Source organism: Rosa rugosa, chromosome 6 (genome assembly GCF_958449725.1).
Source record: "Rosa rugosa chromosome 6, drRosRugo1.1, whole genome shotgun sequence".
Lineage (NCBI taxonomy): Eukaryota > Viridiplantae > Streptophyta > Magnoliopsida > Rosales > Rosaceae > Rosa > Rosa rugosa.
In genome coordinates, this window is record NC_084825.1 from 23,956,755 (window position 1) to 23,977,613 (window position 20,859).

Genomic DNA, 20,859 nt, shown 5'->3' on the forward strand with positions numbered 1-20,859 from the left:
AGGCACATGACTCGCAAAATAAGGGTAAAAAAAACTTTTCCACTCCTCCACAACCCAATCACCACCTTCCTCTCCTCCTCAACACCACCTGGTAATAATAAACCATTCCCCGACTCCTCCCTCACCTCCACCACCGCCGCCACCTCGCTCCAATCCCTCCAGAGATGAGAAACATACAGGAAACAAACAGAGATATTGTTTCCATCAGCGCCGCCCTGCAACTCCTCCGGAAACGGCGACACTTTGTCGGACCAAGCACTCAAAACGTCATCGTAGTCCAGCTTGAGCATCAGCCCACACTCCGAATCCTCCTCCTTCGAACTCTTCTCCTTTAGCGGCAACTCAGCCAGCTTTGACTCCACCACCGCTAGCTTCTCCATCTTCTTCTTCTTCCCGGCAGAAGATGGGGCCAACGGAGCCGTAATGGATGGCCGAGATTTGTTGAATCTGGGCAAGATTTCAAGAACATCGATGATCGGGAAACTCACCAGTTCATCCCGCCAACATTTCCTCCATCCTTTTCCCCCAGCCCTCTTCCTCCTCCCCCCACCTCCACGTCATCGCCGTCGTCATCTTGCCGTTCTAATCATCAGGACCAAGACTTGGGTGTCCCGAGCCTGAATGGAGAAGAAAGTAGATGGATGAGATTGAGAAGTTGGTGGCTTGTTTTAATCTTCTAACAATGGCACTGGAAAGTTACTTGCAAATTTCCCAACTATTTTGGGCTTTAGAAGAACAATGATGTTTAGGGTTTTGGATTTGATTTGTTTCAAGGAAGAAGATGATGAATACAAGAGAAAATTAATGAATTGAGGGCAAATCAGTCTTTTTAGTCTCATTTAACGAGTCACGTGCGTCGCACGTGGTCAAATTGACGAAGACGTGACGGAGAATGACCGTAGGTACCACGTTGATACGAAAAATTGAGTCTGGGTATTACTTTGATAACTTTGTAAGTTCGGGTATCATAGTGTCAGTCACCCAAGTCTCCAGACACTGTTGGTGCAAAAAACTCTTTCCTTTTTGGTCCGGTTTCCAAAATTTTTTGAAAAGCCTTTCTCTCTCAACTGAATGACTAACCCGACTCGTACCTGGCCAATCCAACCCGATTTTTCCGACCACCTCTGGTGATGGCGCACGCTTGCCCAGATCGACTCTGACTATCCTCGTCTTCCTCCCTGTAGTGGTGACTTGCACCGATTCTCACTCACGGCGGCGCATCGAGGCGGCGAAGTTAGAAACGATCGGACCCGACCACAAATCTCAACTCTGGCGACGGCCAAGCACGAAACCGGTCTTGTTCTTCTCGTGGGAGCTTCCTTGTTCAATCCATGGTGGTTGTTTTGGACGATTCGCACCAGAGCATAGTCAACTCGAGGTGAAAAGTTGATTCCGACTTGTGAGCTTGATTCCAGCCGATCTAGGCCAAACCGGCCAAAATCTCAGGTATTAAAGTTGATCCTCGTTGTATAAACTCCATTTTGGACGGTTGGATCTTGCTGTTGGCGGCGTTTCCAGCCATGTCAGGGGCAGTTTCAGGTTTTATATATCATCTACTATTCGATACAAATATTTTGATATATAATACGTAAATTTTGGAGATCGTATGAATTTTTTAGGGGTTTTACCATTTTCGATTGTCTCAGTTATCGATCCGTGATGATCCGGCCTTTCGATCGACTTGTAGTTTTGTCATATCGATTGTAGAAGTATTCCGGAGACTTTAGGTTGTCTTGGATGAAGTTCTGCCTCGATTGGCATTACTTTCAGGTTGTAGTTCAATTGGGGGATTCGAACTTTAATCGCTTTGTGTTTCGAGTATTGAGATGTGACCATATGTGATTAGGTACTTGACAAAGTATTCTTGCACGGATATTTTGTGGGTGTGTTATCTCTGTTCTGTATAGAGGACGCAGCAAGATCTAGAGGTGAGTAATCTCACAATGTTCATTTACGAACAGAGTTATACCTTATCGTTTTGGGAGTTATTTATTTAACTATAAACTATAGTTGGTATTAGTGGCATTCCTAAGTGAATGACCACGTATATATATATATTTACGTGAAAAAATAATATATATATATATATATATATATATATATATATATATATATATATATATATATATATATATATATCTGTGTGTGTGTGTGTGTGTGTGTGTGTGTGTTGGTGGTTTTGTTATATTGAAAGCAATATTTGTGATAGGGTTCATATTATTGTTTTTGGGTTGACTTTTCGGAAAACAATATATTATGGAAAGGGTTGATTTCTATTGTTTGAAAAGTGTTGTGTATTGTGGAACATTTTTAGGTCATGGGTGACTTATTTAAATGTTAGGTCTTTTTACTGGGAGTAATTGATAGAGATCAATTACGGGGAATCTTTTACTTTCGATTCGGGTAACATTTTGGGTCCAGTGCGACTTGCTTAATGTTTTGGTCTTTGTACTGGGAAGTCACAGTTAATGATCGAGATTGTGTAACATTTTGGGTCCAGCGCGACTCCTTTAAATGTTTTAGTTTTTATACAGGGGATCCAAAGACTTGAGGGTTGAGGATAGGGGTTCACGAATGTGACCAAGGCATGTTATCGGGTTAGTGGTTACGATCAGTTAGAGCTCTAGTTTGTCTGCCGAGGTATCTCATGGGGGTAATAATGAGGTTACTTGGGACTCATGAGTACGAATTTTTAAAAGAGAGTCTTGAGTATATTCTTTCTATTATTGTCTGTGAAGGACGAGAGTTTTCATATTTAATTGTCGGGGTTTCAATTAATATGATTTTGTCACGATGTGACACGTGTTTCCTTATGAGTAAAGGATGGGGAGTCTCGAAAGAAACCAAGCTTCAGTTGTTTGTGTGAGTTGTTTTCCTTAAATGGAACTGGTGGATTTTCTTGTGATTTGTGTGAGTTGTTTCCTTAAATGGAATGGGTGGGTTTTCTTGTGATTGGTGTGAGTTGTTTAAATTGTTGTGTTCAGTTTACTCATACAAGCTTTCATAAGCTTACCGGGTTTGTCTGTTGCAATCCGGTGCACTATTCCATGGTGTATGAGTTTATCCTGCAGGTTAAGGTAATCGTGGCTGAAGCTGAGATCCGATAGTTGCAGCTTTAAGGTAGGAAGCCAATTTCGGTGACTTTACCATTGTTAAAACTTCTGCTTTGTAGTAAGCTCTGAGGAGCATTTACTTATTATTTTGTTGTGGCAATTTAATTCGTAAACTTGTGTAATATATGACTCTGCAGAGCGAGTCTGTATTGTTATTGTGGGTTCAGGGCATTAGTATGTACTTGGTTTTAAAGGAAAAAGTCTTCCAAGTATTTTGTATTGATGGATAAACCATCACCCATATATAATTCTAGGATTATATTGATTTTTAATTTGGTTTAAAAAATCAGGGCGTGACAACATAATACTTTCTTGGCTTTCTCGTTAAAGTGGCCAACTAAATATGTTTTGGATTTTAAGTATTTATGATCAATATGTATCATATGTTCTGTAGCTTAGGTTTATGATCAATATGTACTAAATTAGTATATTGTATCATGTTTCGAGTTTTATCTTAAATTTGTGATCATTATGTGTTTGGGGTCTCTGTGGTCACATGACCATCTTTCCTAGCCTCATGATGTACCGGATATGGTGTAGCCTCATGAGTTTTGTCACTGCAAGTGGCCTAGTGGTTCTTGCCTAGTTGGGTGTGCTCCCCAACCTAGGTTCGAACCCCGAAGTTGTCAAAGTGACCAGGCACTGTGCTGCAATGCACAGTTAGAGCATTTCACATGCGCCGAAGGGGTTTATCTTGGGCCTAGGAAGCCTTTGGGTTCCCCTTGATAAAGTCAAAAAAAAAAAAAAAAAAAAAAAAAAAAAGCCCGAAATCTGAAAGTTTTGCAATGCAATCCTAGAAAACAATAGATGATGAGTGTAAGGTTATTTCTCCCAACATCGTTAGATAAAGTTTCCAGTTTGAGCGGCCTAGTCTGGAACCCCCAGGTCTAGCGTTCGAATCCCAACTCTACTCCGTGACCAGCAGCTTTGAGGGACCTAGGTTGATTAAACACCAAGGTTCGTGCATCTGCGATGCAGTGATTAGTCCGGCTACGCTGGGATACACTGCATGAGGGTGTGTGTGTGGTTACTACTGTCGTCCAAACCTCAAAAAAAAAAAAAGAAAAAAAAAAAAGTTTCCAGTTTGAGATGGTACTCATCTGATCCAGCAAAATATTGGAGGCACTAGTAGAGAAAATTCATTCAGGGATGAAATCATTTTGTATCTAAAAGTTGAGAATTCATTCCCGAAAAATTAGACAATCAAATAAATAATGGACAAAACTCACTCCGTCTCCTTTGTTTTCAATTTTCTTTTTCAAATTTAATGGGCCAATTAGACAAATAGGAGACGAAACTCACTCTATCTCTTTTTATTCTTAAATTTTTAATAATTTTTAAATTTTATTTTTATTTTCAATAAATTATTAAATAATAGTAGGCGACAAACCCTATTATATACAAATAAATTAATAACAAATTTATTATGGTTAATGTAGAGATAAATAGAGCCACACCATCAACATTTTTTCAACTCCATCTAATATGAAGAAGTTGAGCACTTTCACAAGGAAGCTAGAAATACAATTCTGCAACTAATTAAGAGCATCCATGTGTGAATAACCATAGACAACGTCCTAATAAATAGTAACTCACGAAAACCTAATAAGCTTAACGCATATAGCCAAAATCCTCTTCATGTTACTCCTCTTCAGCATCCATTTCGTGGGATACCATTATCACACGGCGGACACATATTGCTTTTCCATAGGCCGCAAACTTGGCTTCCAGTTCATCTGTTTTCAATACCGTTCCAAATCACACAGCTGCATATAACTACACACTTTTCAACTTATTTTGCAAACGTTTCCAGGACTTTTCCATCACCAAAACGTCAACAACAACTCACTAATTAATAAGCCATGAAATCCTAATAGTACTAGTATCAAATGCAAAAGAAACCACAACAACATTCTGGCAATGAAGAGACTCGACCAAGAGATATAATCCTACTAGAAATTTATCCAAAAAGACTTGAGAAATTATTCAAGCTAAGGGATAGTAGTACCTGTCATTGATAACTTCCTCTTCCTGTCATTGGCAGATGTCTTATTCGGTTTCAACATCCTAAGAACCAACAGTAAAAGACAAAGTATTAATAAGTATTATAATACTCAGCAAAATAAAAATATCTTTATAGTAAATATCAAGAATGAAAATCAATGCCAACAATTGAAATTTAAAGCACGTTAAAAAAATGACAGGTCCTGCTCTTTTAGAAGTACACACAAAACTGTTCCCAATCATATCAGACCTAAGCCACAAGAGTACTGGCGCTGGTACATCAATTACAGGCCCAGATCTCAACCTTTCAGAACCTAGCCCTATCTGCAGCAACACATAAATCATGCAATCAGATAACTACATGAGAAGTAAATGAGTGATTTGGCAAAATTTTGTCGATTGATGGAAACCACCGGTCAAAAAGTACTAAAGCCAGAATTATGCAGCTTCTTAAAGAATATCAAAACTATTAACTTACCATCGTAATTTCTGGAAACAAAGCTAAGATGCCGACTTTACTAGAGTTTAGACAAGCAATATTAAAGAATCATTCACTGGGTAGGATTTAGGAATTTGAGGTTCTTTAATTTTTTCTCTCTCTTCTACGTATTTCAAAGGAAAGGTAGGAGTGAATAATTTTTTGCTCTTCAAGCACACTATAAGCTCTAACCTCAAATCAGTCTGGTAAATCTCCTTGAAACATTGGACCTACACCATATGATGAAAGACAAGAACTCAACGATGTTAATCAAACAAGAAAAACAGGCTCTATCTTGTAAGAGCATGAATGATAACCTCAGCATTCACTGAAAATACCACGAAGGTGTCTTTTGTGTGTGTGCGCGCATGCGTGCGTGCGTGTGTGTGTGTGTGCGCGCGCCTGCTTGTGTATGTGCTTTGAAGAATAGGGTGAATGAGAATCAAGAAATAAAAAATAAAAAAACGTGTTAGAAACAATTTAAACGTGTTCAAATTGAGACATCTATCCAGAAGAACATTTTCTTTAAAAATTTGTAGATTTCCAATTCAAAAGGAAAAGGGTTACTCATCAATCATTACCTGATATGGCCAGCCTATCCCTCTCTTATAATGTCTTTCTTCTCATCCTTCTCAGAAGTGAGATGAATCACAAATCATCAAACCCTTGCTTGCCCAGCAAACCTACAACTACAAAAGACAACCTCAGCCCTTCTTTTGAATCTCCATCCAGCTAAATCCAGGATCTTTTGTGAGTCCTTTAGCTTTCATGTGTTTCCTCATCATTCTCACTTTATCCCACTTCCCTAAAGCTGCATATACATTCGACACCAAAACATGATACCCCGTGTCATAAGAATTCAATTGAACAATCTGCTCTGAGACATGTGCAGCTATCTTTTCTTCTCCATTTTCTCGGCAAGCACTAAGTAAAGAACCCCATATACTTGCATCAGCCTTCATCGGCATTGTATGGATAAAGTCCTCAGCTTGAGCTAATAGCCCAGAGCGGGATAGAAGGTCAACTACACAAGCATAGTGCTCCATCCTAGGCTCAACTTTGTAGTGTTTCTTCATTCGGTCAAAGTAAGCCAGACCGTCTTCTACCAAACCTGAATGGCTACAAGCATATATGACGGCTAGAAAAGCTAGATGATCAGGAAGAACACCAGTTGCTTCCATTTCTTCAAAAGCTCTCAATGCTTTCTCACCTTCACCATATGTCCCATATGCAGAGATCAACGAAGTCCATGTCACCACATCCTTTATGTACATTTGCTCAAATATTCGTATGGAGCTTTCCAAGCTACCACAACTAGAGTACATTTCGATTAGTGCATTCCCAACCGGAACATCTGAATGAAATCCTAACCTGAAAATGCAGCCATGGATCTCTTGTCCTTTTTGCTTGGCAGCAAGTAAGGAACACGCTGGTAAGATGCCTAACATTGTTGCTGCGTCAGGCATCACTCCCTCATTTCTCATTCTAAGAATCATTCTAAAACCTAAACTACAGTCTTCATTATGAGTGCATGCAGAAATTATGCTATTCCATGTTACAACATCACGTGCTGTCATGCTGTCAAATACTTTTAGTGCATCTTGTATTTTGCCACATTTAGCATAAAAATCGACAAGAACATTGTTGACAATAACATCTGAATCAAATCCCAGTTTCACTATATCACAGTGGATCATTTTCCCCTGGTCCACATGTCTGAGTTGAGTATAGACAGACAGGATCGTCACACAACTCACAGAATCAGGTGTCTGATCAGTGAGTGGAGTTTGTGTACTTCTCTTCTAGTTTTACTGGAAGACAGAGATTTTGAGAACATTGAATAGACAACTTGTTTGCTAAGACCATAGAAGCTGCTTACGTTCGTAGTTCTCATTTGAGTTCGAAAAAGAATGCCGAAATGAAAAGTGGATCCTGGATTATAAGTCTTCTCTTTCCAAAAACGCTGTCGTTTTATAAAATTTCAGAGTGAAATGAAAAGTGGAAAGTAATTCTTTAACGGGAGATGATTCAGAACACCAATGTGCATTTACACCAACACAAATGACCAGTTGAATAACATTAAATACACTTTTTATTTATTAAGGGTTGAAATTACGTAATAAGTCCTGTATCACTTCCATCGCCGGTGCATGGAAAAACTTCCATTCTTTAATACACCGGTCTCTTGTGTATCATTCTAGTCTCTACTAATTTTTGGAGACTAATTTTATCAACATTTTCTTCCTTCACGTGTTTAGAGCCATTCTAGTTTTTACTCTTTAGAGACTCGTTTTATTAACATTTCATTCCATGTATGTGGTGACTGATCACTTTGCACATATAGGTCAGAACATCAGTCAAATTTATGTATGGTGTAATAGTTCCCCTTCCCATGCTGTCCTTGTTACGTTTTGATCAGAATTTGTATCTAGTTTGTAATTGGATTTTATTGTTCAAAAAAAAAAAAAAAAAAATCTAGTCTCTTAACCTACTGGGATACACTGTCCATGCTCCTTACACAAACAGACTAAAGACTTTCAAGTAACATAGTAAAAGCTATAAGCCCGTATAGGCAGCAGAAACCATTTTCTTTGTAGCCATCAACGCAGAGTTCCCATAGTCTTTTTATATGTGTACCACTTGGAAATTAACATAAAAGCTCCTAGGTTCAGAACACTCAGCACTGCGAGAAAATAAAAGAAATAATCGAGGTGACCGTAGTTCAAATTGTCTGGTATCCATCCCGGCTTATTGTTCTTTGTCGTCACGTTGGAAACAATGGTGACAAGCAGAGAGTTGAAGTAGTTTCCTAATGCAACAGTGGAGAGTGCGAGAGCAGAAGACAAGCTTCTCATGGCATCAGGTGCTTGATCGTAGAAAAAGTCAACCTGTCCAATGACTGTGAAGACTTCTGCAGCACCTATTAGGAAATACTGAGGCACTTGCCAAAAAACAGACATGGGCATATGGTCAAGGTCATAATAGTTGTGCTCTCAAACCTTTTGGAGTCTGATATATTCTAGAATTGCAGCATATATCATGGAGAATATGGAAATGAAGAGACCAATTCCCATCCTCTGGAGTGAAGTTATGCCATTCTTGTGACATGTGAATTTTCTAGTAAATGGGACAATGAGTCGATCATAGATTGGGATCCAAACAATAACACTAAGGGTATCGAATACAGACAGGGAGGCTGCTGGAATCTCAAAGCTAGAGGAGCCAACATGAAGATCCATAAGGCTGCCTTGCAACACAAAGAAGTTGCTCATCTGACTGAAGACCGCAGCAAAGATAATACCAGTGGCCCAAACAGGAAGCAACCTTATGATTGATTTTAGCTCCTCTACTTGGGTAACTGTACAAAGTCTCCACGGGTCTATGAATCCCTTTATGTTGTCTGTTGGTAGCTCCACAACTGCTTTGTCAAAAAACCTGAGCAGAAAAAATACAAATCAACAAAATACCGAAGTAGTTTGATTGCTCATCTCTACTAAGCCTTAACCTCAATTGTGAGTTGCTTAAATACATGGATCTTGTATGTCATCAAATAATCCAAGATTTCCAATTTAGAAACAAACCTAAACTCATTTGTGTGTTCAAGCTTGCGGCTTCCTTTGATAGCAGACTCTGCATCTGCGGTCTCATAGAAAAGGGACTTGTCTTCAGGTACTTTCACCTTGTATTTTCTCACAGATGCCACCACCACCTGAACTATTCGGGTTATTGGGCTACCTCCTGGGTTCTGGTTCCGGTATATCCTAGTACCCGAAAAGAAACTCACTACAGCAATTGCCATGGCAACTGCTGGTATGCCGAAACCCCATTCCCAACCAATGTTGGTTTGTATCCATACCAGCAATGAACTAGCAATCAAAGCACCGATGTTGATGACAAAATAGAACCAGTTGAACAAAGAACTCTTGTGCTTCTTTTCAATCTCATCATCCTCGTCAAACTGATCTGCTCCATAAGCTGAGACACAAGGCTTAATCCCACCAGTTGCCAAAGCTACAAGGTACAATGCCACAAAGCAGGCTGCAGATTGTCCAGCAGTTGCATAGCAGTCATCTTTCGAAACACAGGTAGGTTTCAGGCCTGGGACTGATGTGGACATTGTCAAGAGAGCCATCCCCTATGCAGATAATTAACTCATGAGTTTCTTACAAGGGAGAGTATACCAACAAAAAAAGGCTCCATAAACCATATAGTTTCCAAACTAGTCATTTTTTGCAATATTGAAGACTAGTAACCACTTTTTTTCTGTCTTAAGGATGTAACCATCATGTTAAGCTCTGACACCATTTCAATAGTGCTCAAAACGCATCAAGCAATGGTCAAACCACATCAAGTAGTGCTCGAATACTTGCTGTGCAGGACTTGAACCCTGACTTTGGTTCAAAATAAATGGTCTAAAATAGAACTACAAATCTCTGAAGGGTGTTTGGCTATTTTCAAAATGTCAATAATAAGGGTCACATTTTGTAGAATTTTGGTACAAGCTAGTTAAGTACAAGGTGCACTTGGGATTCAATTGAGAAGCAAACTACAAATTCCCAGAATAATGCCCCCACTATAAAATGTTCAGTTCAAGTCAAACATGTTGGTTCATCAAGTATACGAATACGTAGTATATATGAAATTTAAGGCAAAGTAGGAACTTACAATGACATAGATGATTGTGAAAGAGGCAATGGTCTTGTATCTTCCCAAATAAGCATCAGCCAGAAATGCACCAATCAAGGGGGGTGAGGTAGCATGTTCCAGTCCAATTTGAGATACTTTTAGCTGCAGCAGCACTGCTCTGGTGTAGATGATTCTTGAAATAAAGCACCAGATTTGCACTCATCCCATAGATGCCAATCTTTCACACAATTCATTCCCTATTGAAAAATCAAATCAAACCCAAAAAATTTAAGTACCTAAAACATAAGGGAAGGGCCTATAATACAAAGGATCGATCTTGAATTAGTACCTAGAATAAAAGGGCATGCCTTCCAGGTTCCTGTGACATTTTTGTTAGCCGGGTTCCCTCTGTAATCCACTGTCCCATCTTTGGTGTATAAATCATCTTCTGCAATGGGTCCTCCAACTCTCCCACCTTGTAAGTATACATAATCTTCTGCCATGGCTTATATACTCTGTCAAGCACTAAAACCCTTCTCAAATTTGAGAATCAGCTAATACCCAGAAACTGAAATCAAACAGAGAATTATATATCAGTACCAATCTTGTTTGATAAGAGAACATGCATTAAGCAAAGAAGTAGTTTTACCCAGATCAAAAACACATACCAGAGAAAGTGAGATACAGCCCATTAATTCTGCGAGCTTTTATTTATGAGGGAGATATGGGGAAAGGTTTGAGCAAATGACGAGACAATGATTCCTCAATGATCTGTTTTCACTTGTCACCAAGAAATAAATGAGAAGAATGTCCATATTCTCAAAAAAAAAAAATTGAGAAGAGTCCAAGTTTTGCAAATAATGTACACTTGTTTACTAGAAACTGAATCTGTACGTGCATGATTAATTATTAATTAACCAAATTCACTGAAACAAAAATAAATAAATAAATAAATAAAATTAAAAAAATGATCATTTCTTGTTGGTTATATTTGAAGGACCCAAATATAATAATTAACAATAATTTTCATCCTCTTTCACTATTTAAAATAGAGAGAATATCACAAATTGTCACTGAATTTTTATCTATTCGACACTTTAGTCACTCACCTTTTAAATATATCAATTTGGTAACTCAACTTTAACTTTGTTATTCACTTTAGTCACTTAATTAAATTTTTTTTATTAAAAAAATTATTTGCCACAATATTAATGATATTTTCATTCAATCAATATATTGTGAAAAATTGAGAAATCTGTGTTAGAATGATTGGGAGAAGTGATTAAAGTGAGATAAAATGCCCTTTAGGTGACTAATGTGATTGACAAAGTAATAGTTGAGTGACCAAAATGATATATTTGAAAGGTGAGTGACCAAAATGTCAAATGAGTCATGGTTGAGTGACCATTTGTGGAATCCTCTCTTCAAAATAATTTGCACTTTTAAAGCTGAGGCTTACTCTAATGTTAGGAAATTATTTGAGATTTCAAAAGGGTTGTTCTAGTTAGACCTCTAAATTTGATATTTGGACCTCCATCTTTTTTTAATTAATTTCAAAAAATAGTATAAAGAAATCGGGGATAATTGATGTGGAAAAAAACAAGAATATTTCGTGAATGCATGAAAGATGCGTGCAAGAAGGCTAGTAGTTATATATACGATTCTTAAAACTATTAGCATCTAAGCACACTTTCTTTTTCTCCAATCTTTTAAGGATTTAGGGCTCTTTGGGATTATTGCTGTAACTTTTAAAAAAAAAAAAATACTAGCTGTGTTGTGAAAATAATCAGCTGTGAATTAAAACAGTTTTGTGTTTGGTAAACAATACTTTTAAAATTGTTGTTAGTACATTAAACAACTTATGAGCGTGTTTTGATCGAAAGCAGCTTCTAAAAGTAACATTTGGGTTGCTCCTAAAATTTGCTGCCAATGACTTGTAATTTTCAACTAAAGTTGCTTTTTATTTACTTACCAAATACAATGAAATCTAAAATTTTAGACAAAAACTCGAGCATCAGTTGTTAGTACCTAAACTGCCTAATCCTACAGTCATGGGATATTTTCGGCTGCTACAAACCATCTGAACTGATAAAAATATAATCATTGAAAAAATGGTGGTGCCAAACTCCAAACTCCGGTACAAAAATAATCCACATTTTCTGTCTCATACTATGCTTTTCTCCCTTGTGCCAATATCGATCCAGGTATTTCATTTGGCCATTCTACCTGCAACCCAGGTTAGTAATACATAATATAACAAATCCAGAGCGAAAGAACATTCCAACATGAACAAATATCATACCTATCAGAAAATTAGTCATCCTTCATAGGAACCTCTGGAATATCAAACATGTCTACTTTGATAGGTGTATTAAACAGACATCGGACAATGTATGTGAGGTCAAGGGCAACAAAACTTCAGCAACTTCAATATCTAAAATATTTTGTATCTACATGCATCCTGAAATTTTATATTGTGCGAAAAGAGGCACAACTAAATTTTTTTCAGGGTTAAAATGGTTGAAACATGTCCACATTTGCCAATTAATAACAAATTTTTATGTCTAAATTCACAGCCTTTTCAGGGTGCAAATACATGTCGATCTGTTGTTTCATTTATTTTGGTAAATTGTTTTATATTCTATAATTTGAACAAAAAACATATAATTAAAGGATATCGATTGACAAAATGTCATCCTCCTTTTCACCATGATTGTGGCTATGAAACAGCTCCCACTATGCCAAAAAGGCCTTCAGACGACAGAACAGTTCTGTCGTCTGAACGAACCAAAATATGTCGTCTAGTACGGTGTCGTCTCTTGGGGGCATCAGACGACATAAAAAAATAAAAGTCTTGTGTTGTCTGATGAGTTTTGCATTTTGGGAACATTGTGATCTGTATCTTTAAAAGCATTCAAACAACAGTTTTGTATTGTCTGATAAACAAAACAACCACAGTCTTTTTTAAATACTATTGTGTGAAGCATATTTGCAAGACTTATTTGTGTGGTCTGAATGCCCTTAAATAAGAAATATGAAGACTCGTATGTAGTGTCTTCTCTCATACAACAACAATTAAAGGTTGTGCTAATTTACTTTAAACGACAATTATATGTGGTCGTAAAGAGCATCAGAGGACAATTAAGTGTTGTTCTAGAGTAGGTTTGTATGACATTTAAGTGTTGTGTGAAAGGCTTTGAAATTATACGTATGTGATGTTGGGAAATGGTTTAGACAATAGATATCATATTCTTTCTGTTATGTCAGTCTCATTACGACGACAATTTACTGTCGTTTGAGATTATTTAGACGACAAATATTTGTGGTCTAAATATAAAAAGGACCACAAATATTAGATTTTTTATATTGTCTGTGATCAAGTCCAACCACACTTATTTGTTGTTATACGCTTTAGCCAACACTTTCATCTAATTTATGTTGTCGTTTTTCCATTTAGACTACAATTTTATGTTGTCCCAATGACAAAAAGACAATAAACTTCTAATTGGTTTTTGTGTTGTTTTTGTGCAGCTGCAACCACACATTTTGGTGTGCTTTTGTTGTAGCTTGCAATTTGAAAGAACACATATTAGTAGTCCCTATTGCAATTGGTATGCATGCATTTGGAAATTAAAATTGCCTATTCATGAAACCATAAAATCCACATCCAAAATCATTTATTGTAATTTCCATGAATCCATCATTGTCTCATGTACACAAACCTAATCATGAGCATCAGTCCAAAATGGCCCATATCTACTAATCTGGGCAGCCAGCAAAATATATGCATGCAGTACTACAAGCTAATAAACTAGAACCACTACACAATCCGAGCAACCAAGTAAACAACATAGCAAAATAGCTAGCAGTACTGGAAGTTTGACCCCAAGGTTTTATTGATCTTGAACTTGGGTAAATGGGAAAACTTTGACCCTGAACTGAAGCAAAACAGTAGCAGCGTGACACTACTGTGAGGATACCTTATTTAGCACATGGGTAGAGTTTGGAGCGTGACAAGTACCATGGTTATAGTTTCCATAGCTTTCATGTGGAGTACCGAAGCTTGAAAATTTAATAGTAGAAATGGACTGCCTGTTTGTACACTCTAGGCTAAGTTTAGGCTTCTTTTGCTCTTTCAGTTTGCCTTGGTTCTTGGTCTTCCATTTCTCAACATGAGGGTGACTTTCAGAATATCAATCTTTGTAACATCGCCAGCAACCTAGAATGACTTCATAACACGCTGAGTGATTAGAAGAGCATTTCCACATATGATATTCACTATGAAAACATGAAGTTATTGTAAGACCTCGGAAATTTGTTATTAATTCCTAAATGTTTCCTGGGATTAATAAGGTGTTCGTTTGTACGATTTCGTGGTTTGAGGGTGGAGTGGAATTATTTTCGGACGAATAATTATTCGAAGTGCACGTTTTACGGGGTTACGAAGTTTGAATTTTTATACGTTTAGATTCTGTGAGAACTTCCTTCACGAAAGTCGTAGAGCGCGTCGATACGAGTTCGTGGACATGTGGAACGCGAAAATCGGAGTTCGTATGAGAAAGTTATGTGCGATTGAAATTTGGGGAAATTTCTATAAATAGGAGAAAATTCCGGATTTTTCATTAAATCCCAAAATTTCCAGTTTTTGTGTTTGGCCCCCGGCTTTTCTCTCTTCTCTCTCCTCCGCGCCTCCTCAGAACCGACGGGCCTCCGTCGACCCGACCCGTGTTTTCCGGCTCCGTCGCACGTCCACCGGCCGCGGACCCGGACCAGACCGACTCGGCTCGGCCTGATCGTCCTCTCTGTGGTGTCAGCTCGCCCCGCCGTCGCCCCCAGACCGAGATCGATGATCACAGTTGAGCCGATCGGGACCCGACCAGTTTTCGATCTCCGGCGACTTCCCGACCGATTTCTTCATGGTTTTGGGATCGTCTCTTCCCCCTGATCATCCTCATACCTACCTTGTAGGACGATTTTGCATGAGGAGTGATTGATCAAGGTTTGAAGCTTTTGACAGTTCCGGTTGGATCTGGAATCTTGATCAGACGACAGAGATTAATCCAACTTCCAGGCTTGATCTAAGATGATCTAAGCCGATCCAAACTTAGCTTCAGGTATGAAAGTGGCTCATCTCTTCATTTTGAACAAGTTTGTAGTTGACGACTTTTGCATCGGAGGTGGTTGACCCGGCGTTGACCGCCGCCGTTGACCGCCTGCTGACCGGTCGCTTGTGGTGGTGCGTGGCGGCGCGTCAGACCATATTTTTGGGTTCTGTTTTCAGTTTCTGCATCTACGCATCGTTACGATCGTTTTGATATATTATAAGGTTATTTTGGAAAAAAGGTTGATGCATGCTAGATTTACGGTTTCACGAGTTATCTTCGGTTTGCGATCCGTGAGGATCCGACCGTCAAATTTACTTCAAATTGTGATATGTTGATCGTAGAGCTGTTCCGATGACTTTTTGTGGTCATGGATGACGATTCGACCGTGGGATCGTCGTTTAAATGCGTTTTTTGATTTGTGCGCTAAGTTAATTATCGTATTTGGTTAGGTGATTGATGGTTTGAGTTGGCGGACGATTGTGAATCGTATCTTGGCTGTTAGAGAAGACGCAGCAGGATTTGGAGGTGAGTAAATCTCACGTGGTTCATTTTCGAACGATTTATTTATTACTCGGAATTACTTGTTTAATTGTTAAATCATTTTCGAAACCAATTTTTGTTTTAAAATATATGAACTTGATCGACAACGGTTCATGGGTAAGTTAAAACTTGGTTTTGATATAAAATGATTTTCAAGTAGTTAATTTATAAAACTATAGTTGGTATTAGTGGTCATTCCTGCGTGAATGACTACGTATATATATATTTACGTGGAATATATATATGGATGGAGTGGCGTTGTGATATGTATATGTTTGATGGTTATATTGTTGAAAGAGTGAATTGAAAATGTGATGTGACATTGTGAGTCGTGTGGGATTTCCTTAAAAGGTTGTATTCTGAGGACTGAAAGGTCTGAAGTTTGAAGGTTACAGTGGTAACCTGGATTTCTATTCTGAGGACCGAAGGGTCTGAAGTTTGAAGGTTACAGTGGTAACCTGGATTTCGATTCTGAGGATCGAAAGGTCTGAAGTTTGAAGGTTACAGTGGTAACCTGGATTTCTATTCTGAGGACCGAAGGGTCTGAAGTTTGGTCGTAAGGTTGAACCTCGGCAGAGGTGACAGGTTACGATTCAGTTGAGCTCGAGTCTATCGTTGTTCAGGGAAGGTTTTTGTGGATTTGCGTTTGTGTTTACGTGAGATTTGGATTTCTATGAATTCTATTGTTGATTTAATTGTAATCTCCTGAACTAAGTCATATGCAGGGATTACTGTCTTTTGAATTGTTTGTTTTCATGTAATCTTCTGAACTAAGTTATATGCAGGGATTACCGCTTTTTGTATTGTTTGTTTTAATGTAAATTCCTGAACTAAACTCTATGTAGGGATTTATATGATTTCTTTTGTTTGTTTTCATGTGATCTCCTGAACTAAGTTTCTATGCAGGGATTACTGATTTTGCTTAATTCTTATTGAGGGTACAGTTGTGGGTTGTGATCTGTAGTGATTGGGAAATGAGTTGTGAGGTCATCGTTTTGACAAATGCTTCATGTTGAGGGGAAGTGAGTGTGATTTGTCGTTGTGATGATATGATATGATTTGAACTTGATGTTTGGTTGTGTTTTGTGAAATTAAATATTGTTGCTTTAATTATCTCACAAGCTGAGAAATTATAAGCATGAGTGATGTGAGTCATTTTAATTGAGTTTACTCATACGGGCCGAAAAGCTTACCGGGTTTGTTTTATTCAACTCGGTGCACTATTCTATGGTGTAGGGTTTATTGTGCAGGTCAGTGTAATCATCATCGAAGCTGAGGTTTTGTTGCTGTCGTAGCTTGGACGTAGTATGGTATCTTGGTTCTAGTCTTCCGCTGTGTTGTGAGTGTAGAGGGTGCGTTTACTTATTGAATTATTATTCGGTTTAATTTGTAAACACTTGGTGATGTGATATTTGACTCTAGAGAACGAGTCGGTGTTGACATTGTGAGTTCAGTTTGTTTGTTGCTTAGTTTTAATGAAAAATTTTCTATATGTGTTTTCTTGTGTTTGTTCTCGCGTTTCGGATTTTAATTTTCTTTATTCGAAATTCGGGGCGTGACAGTTTGGTATCAGAGCGTAAGGTACATATTTGGTGACAGTCAGTACTACTCGAGTGATGGCCCGTCTGCAGCGGATCCCCATCATATAATCTTCGGTATTGACATAGTCATTGGGTATGTGGAGTGTTAGGTGTCGTCTAGAATGTTAAGTCATCAGAGCATAGGTCGGCTCTGTAAGTGAAGTGTAGGAGCTTGGTGTAGCTTATTTGAGTTGTAGTCTTTTGAGGAATGGGAACCTCTAGATTAGACTCTGGTGGCGTGGTTGAGGATGGTTTTCATGGAAAATCGTATCCTTATGTGCGGAGTAGTTGTTTGGTTGTTAGGGTCATGGCGTTTGACCTATGCTTGTATCTAAAGTCGGTACAAGTGTTTGATCGAGTGTAGTTGTGCCTTCCTAAGTTGGATTGGCAGAGGTATTGGGTGGAAGGTGGTTATCAGGGGATAGTCATCTTGTTTAATTGCGTGATGTCTTAGTGGACCTTTTTCAGCATACTATTATATGTTTAAGGTGACACTGAGGTATCTATGCTGACCTTGTGTGTGGTTTGAGTTCTTGGTTAGGTATTGAGAATGATTGTAGAATGCTGCTTCTCTGATTTTTGTTGTAGTAGAGATTTCGGCAATGCTGATTATGTTTGTGGAATGCTTTGTGATGACTTATGTGTAGGTTAGCTGAGGCTAAACCTTACTGTGATTTTGGTTATGAGATTGTAGGAATTGATGAGTGATTGTGCATGCCTTATTTTGATGGTGATTGAGACCTTGGTGTAGTTTTGATTGGTGAAACAATCCCTTGTGAGTTGGAATGGTTTCACTATAGTGTTGTTTAGGTAGTGAAATGCTTTTGTGGCAGCCTTTGTGGCAGTGCCTTTTGTAGCAGCTTTTGTAGCAGTGCTTGTGTGGCAGCCTTTGTGGCAGTGCCAGTAGTGCTTTTGTAGCAGCTTTTATGGCAGTACTTGTAGTGCTTGTGTGGCAGTACTGGGTGGTGGTCTGTGTGACAATGATTATGTGTGTAATGTTATGTGTTGATTTATGTGTGAGTATGGTCATTGTTGTGGTAGTAGGGGATCTATACCACTTTGATTGTAATTACAATGACAGGTTTCATTTTCAATTCTTGTAATGCTGGGGTTACATTATTGATGTAATGATGCAGATACTGTTCTGATAACAGGATTCTGGACTCTTGTGTAGTTTGTACATAGAGCCGTAGTTTTGCAGACTGAGGTCTGTTGGACCTGTTGCGTTTTCAGTGAAGGGTGGAGATTCGACGATTAGCTTTGCCTTATCTCCTGGTGTTCCTGTTGTGTGGAACATATTGATGTGACTATGATGAAGATGGAGACTATATTGGATCCAGTGTGTTTGATTGTGGTATTGTTGGAAAGGGTATTGATGCGGCCCTTGTGGATGATTGGCTTGTTTTTCCAGACGGGACAACTTAGCAACTTGGATCGAGGGATATTGACTTGCTCAATATCTGGTGGAGGCTTAATGACGAGAGCATTACATACAGGAGAGCGTGGACTGGATTTGAGAACGAGTTAGCCTTACCTGATTTTTGGGTAGTGTGCTTAAATTTCGGGACGAAATTTCTTTAAGGAGGGTAGAATGTAAGACCTCGGAAATTTGTTATTAATTCCTAAATGTTTCCAGGGATTAATAAGGTGTTCGTTTGTACGATTTCGTGGTTCGAGGGTGGAGTGAAATTATTTTCGGACGAATAATTATTCGAAGTGCACGTTTTAGGGGGTTACGAAGTTTGACTTTTTATACGTTTAGATTCTGTGAGAACTTCCTTCACGAAAGTCGTAGAGCGCGTCGACACGAGTTCGTGGACATGTGGAACGCGAAAATCGGAGTTCGTATGAGAAAGTTATGAGCGATTGAAATTTGGGAAAATTTCTATAAATAGGAGAAAATTCCGGATTTTTCATTAAATCCCAAAATTTCCAGTTTTTGTGTTTTGGCCCCCGGCTTTTCTCTCTTCTCTCTCCTTCGCACCTCCTCAGAACCGACGGGTCTCCGTCGACTCGACCAGTGTTTTTCGGCTCCGTCGCACGTCCTCCGGCCGCGGACCCGGACCAGACTGACTCGGCTCGGCCTGATCGTCCTCTCTGTGGTGTCAGCTCGCCCCGCCGTCGCCCCCAGACCGAGATCGATGATCAGAGTTGAGCCGATCGGGACCCGACCGGTTTCCGATCTCCGGCGACTTCCCGGCCGATTTCTTCACGGTTCTGGGATCGTCTCTTCCCCCTGATCATCCTCATACCTACCTTGTAGGACGATTTTGCATGAGGAGTGATTGATCAAGGTTTGAAGCTTTTAACGGTTCTGGTTGGATCTGGAATCTTGATCAGACGGCAGAGATTAATCCAACTTCCAGGCTTGATCTAGGACGATCTAAGCCGATCCAGACTTAGCTTCAGGTATGAAAGTGGCTCATCTCTTCATTTTGAACAAGTTTGTAGTTGACGACTTTTGCATCGGAGGTGGTTGACCCGGCGTTGACCGCCTGCTGACCCGTCGCTTGTGGTGGCGCGTCAGACCATATTTTTGGGTTCTGTTTTCAATTTATGCATCTACGCATCGTTACGATCATTTTGATATATTATAAGGTTATTTTGGAAAAAAGGTTGATGCATGCTAGATTTATTGTTTTACGAGTTATCTTCGGTTTGCGATCCGTGAGGATCCGACCGTCAGATTTTCTTCAAATTGTGATATGTTGATCGTAGAGCTGTTCCGATGACTTTGTGTGGTCATGGATGAGGATTCGACCGTGGGATCGTCGTTTAAGTGCGTTTTTTGATTTGTGCGCTAAGATAATTATCGTATTTGGTTAGGTGATTGATGGTTTGAGTTGGCGGACGATTGTGAATAGTATCTTGGCTGTTAGAGAAGACGCAGCAGGATTTGGAGGTGAGTAAATCTCACGTGGTTCATTTACGAACGAATTATTTATTACTCGGAATTACTTGTTTAATTGTTAAATCATTTTCGAAACCAATTTTTGTTTTAAAATATATGAACTTGATCGACAACGGTTCATGGGTAAGTTAAAACTTGGTTTTGATATAAAATGATTTTCGAGTAGTTAATTTATAAAACTATAGTTGGTATTAGTGGTCATTCCTGCGTGAATGATTACGTATATATATATTTACGTGGAATATATATATGGATGGAGTGGCGTTGTGATATGTATATGTTTGATGGTTATATTGTTGAAAGAGTGAATTGAAAATGTGATGTGACATTGTGAGTCGTGTGGGATTTCCTTAAAAGGTTGTATTCTGAGGACTGAAAGGTCTGAAGTTTGAAGGTTACAGTGGTAACCTGGATTTCTATTCTGAGGACCGAAGGGTCTGAAGTTTGAAGGTTACAGTGGTAACCTGGATTTCTATTCTGAGGACCGAAAGGTCTGAAGTTT

At 38.8% G+C, this 20,859-nt stretch overlaps 1 protein-coding gene and 1 pseudogene across 1 annotated transcript; both read right to left on the bottom strand.

Moving 5' to 3' along the window:
• Positions 1-4,568: 4,568 nt before the first annotated feature.
• On the bottom strand, positions 4,569-7,359 carry LOC133717557 (pentatricopeptide repeat-containing protein At3g03580-like). Its single transcript, XM_062144278.1, has 3 exons — positions 6,177-7,359; positions 5,122-5,825; positions 4,569-4,879 (listed from the first exon to the last, which is right to left on the bottom strand). Exon 1 carries the CDS (start codon positions 7,290-7,292, stop codon positions 6,300-6,302), a length of 993 nt encoding a protein of 330 aa, XP_062000262.1. The 5' UTR covers positions 7,293-7,359; the 3' UTR covers positions 4,569-4,879; positions 5,122-5,825; positions 6,177-6,299.
• Positions 7,360-8,058: 699 nt separating this feature from the next.
• LOC133715614 (protein NRT1/ PTR FAMILY 8.1-like) lies at positions 8,059-11,024 on the bottom strand (annotated as a pseudogene).
• Between the last annotated feature and the right edge of the window lie 9,835 nt (positions 11,025-20,859).

Excerpts from the sequence above, each read along its gene's own strand:
- LOC133717557 (XM_062144278.1), bottom strand. The coding sequence starts at position 7,292 with ATGATCCACTGTGATATAGTGAAACTGGGATTTGATTCAGATGTTATT.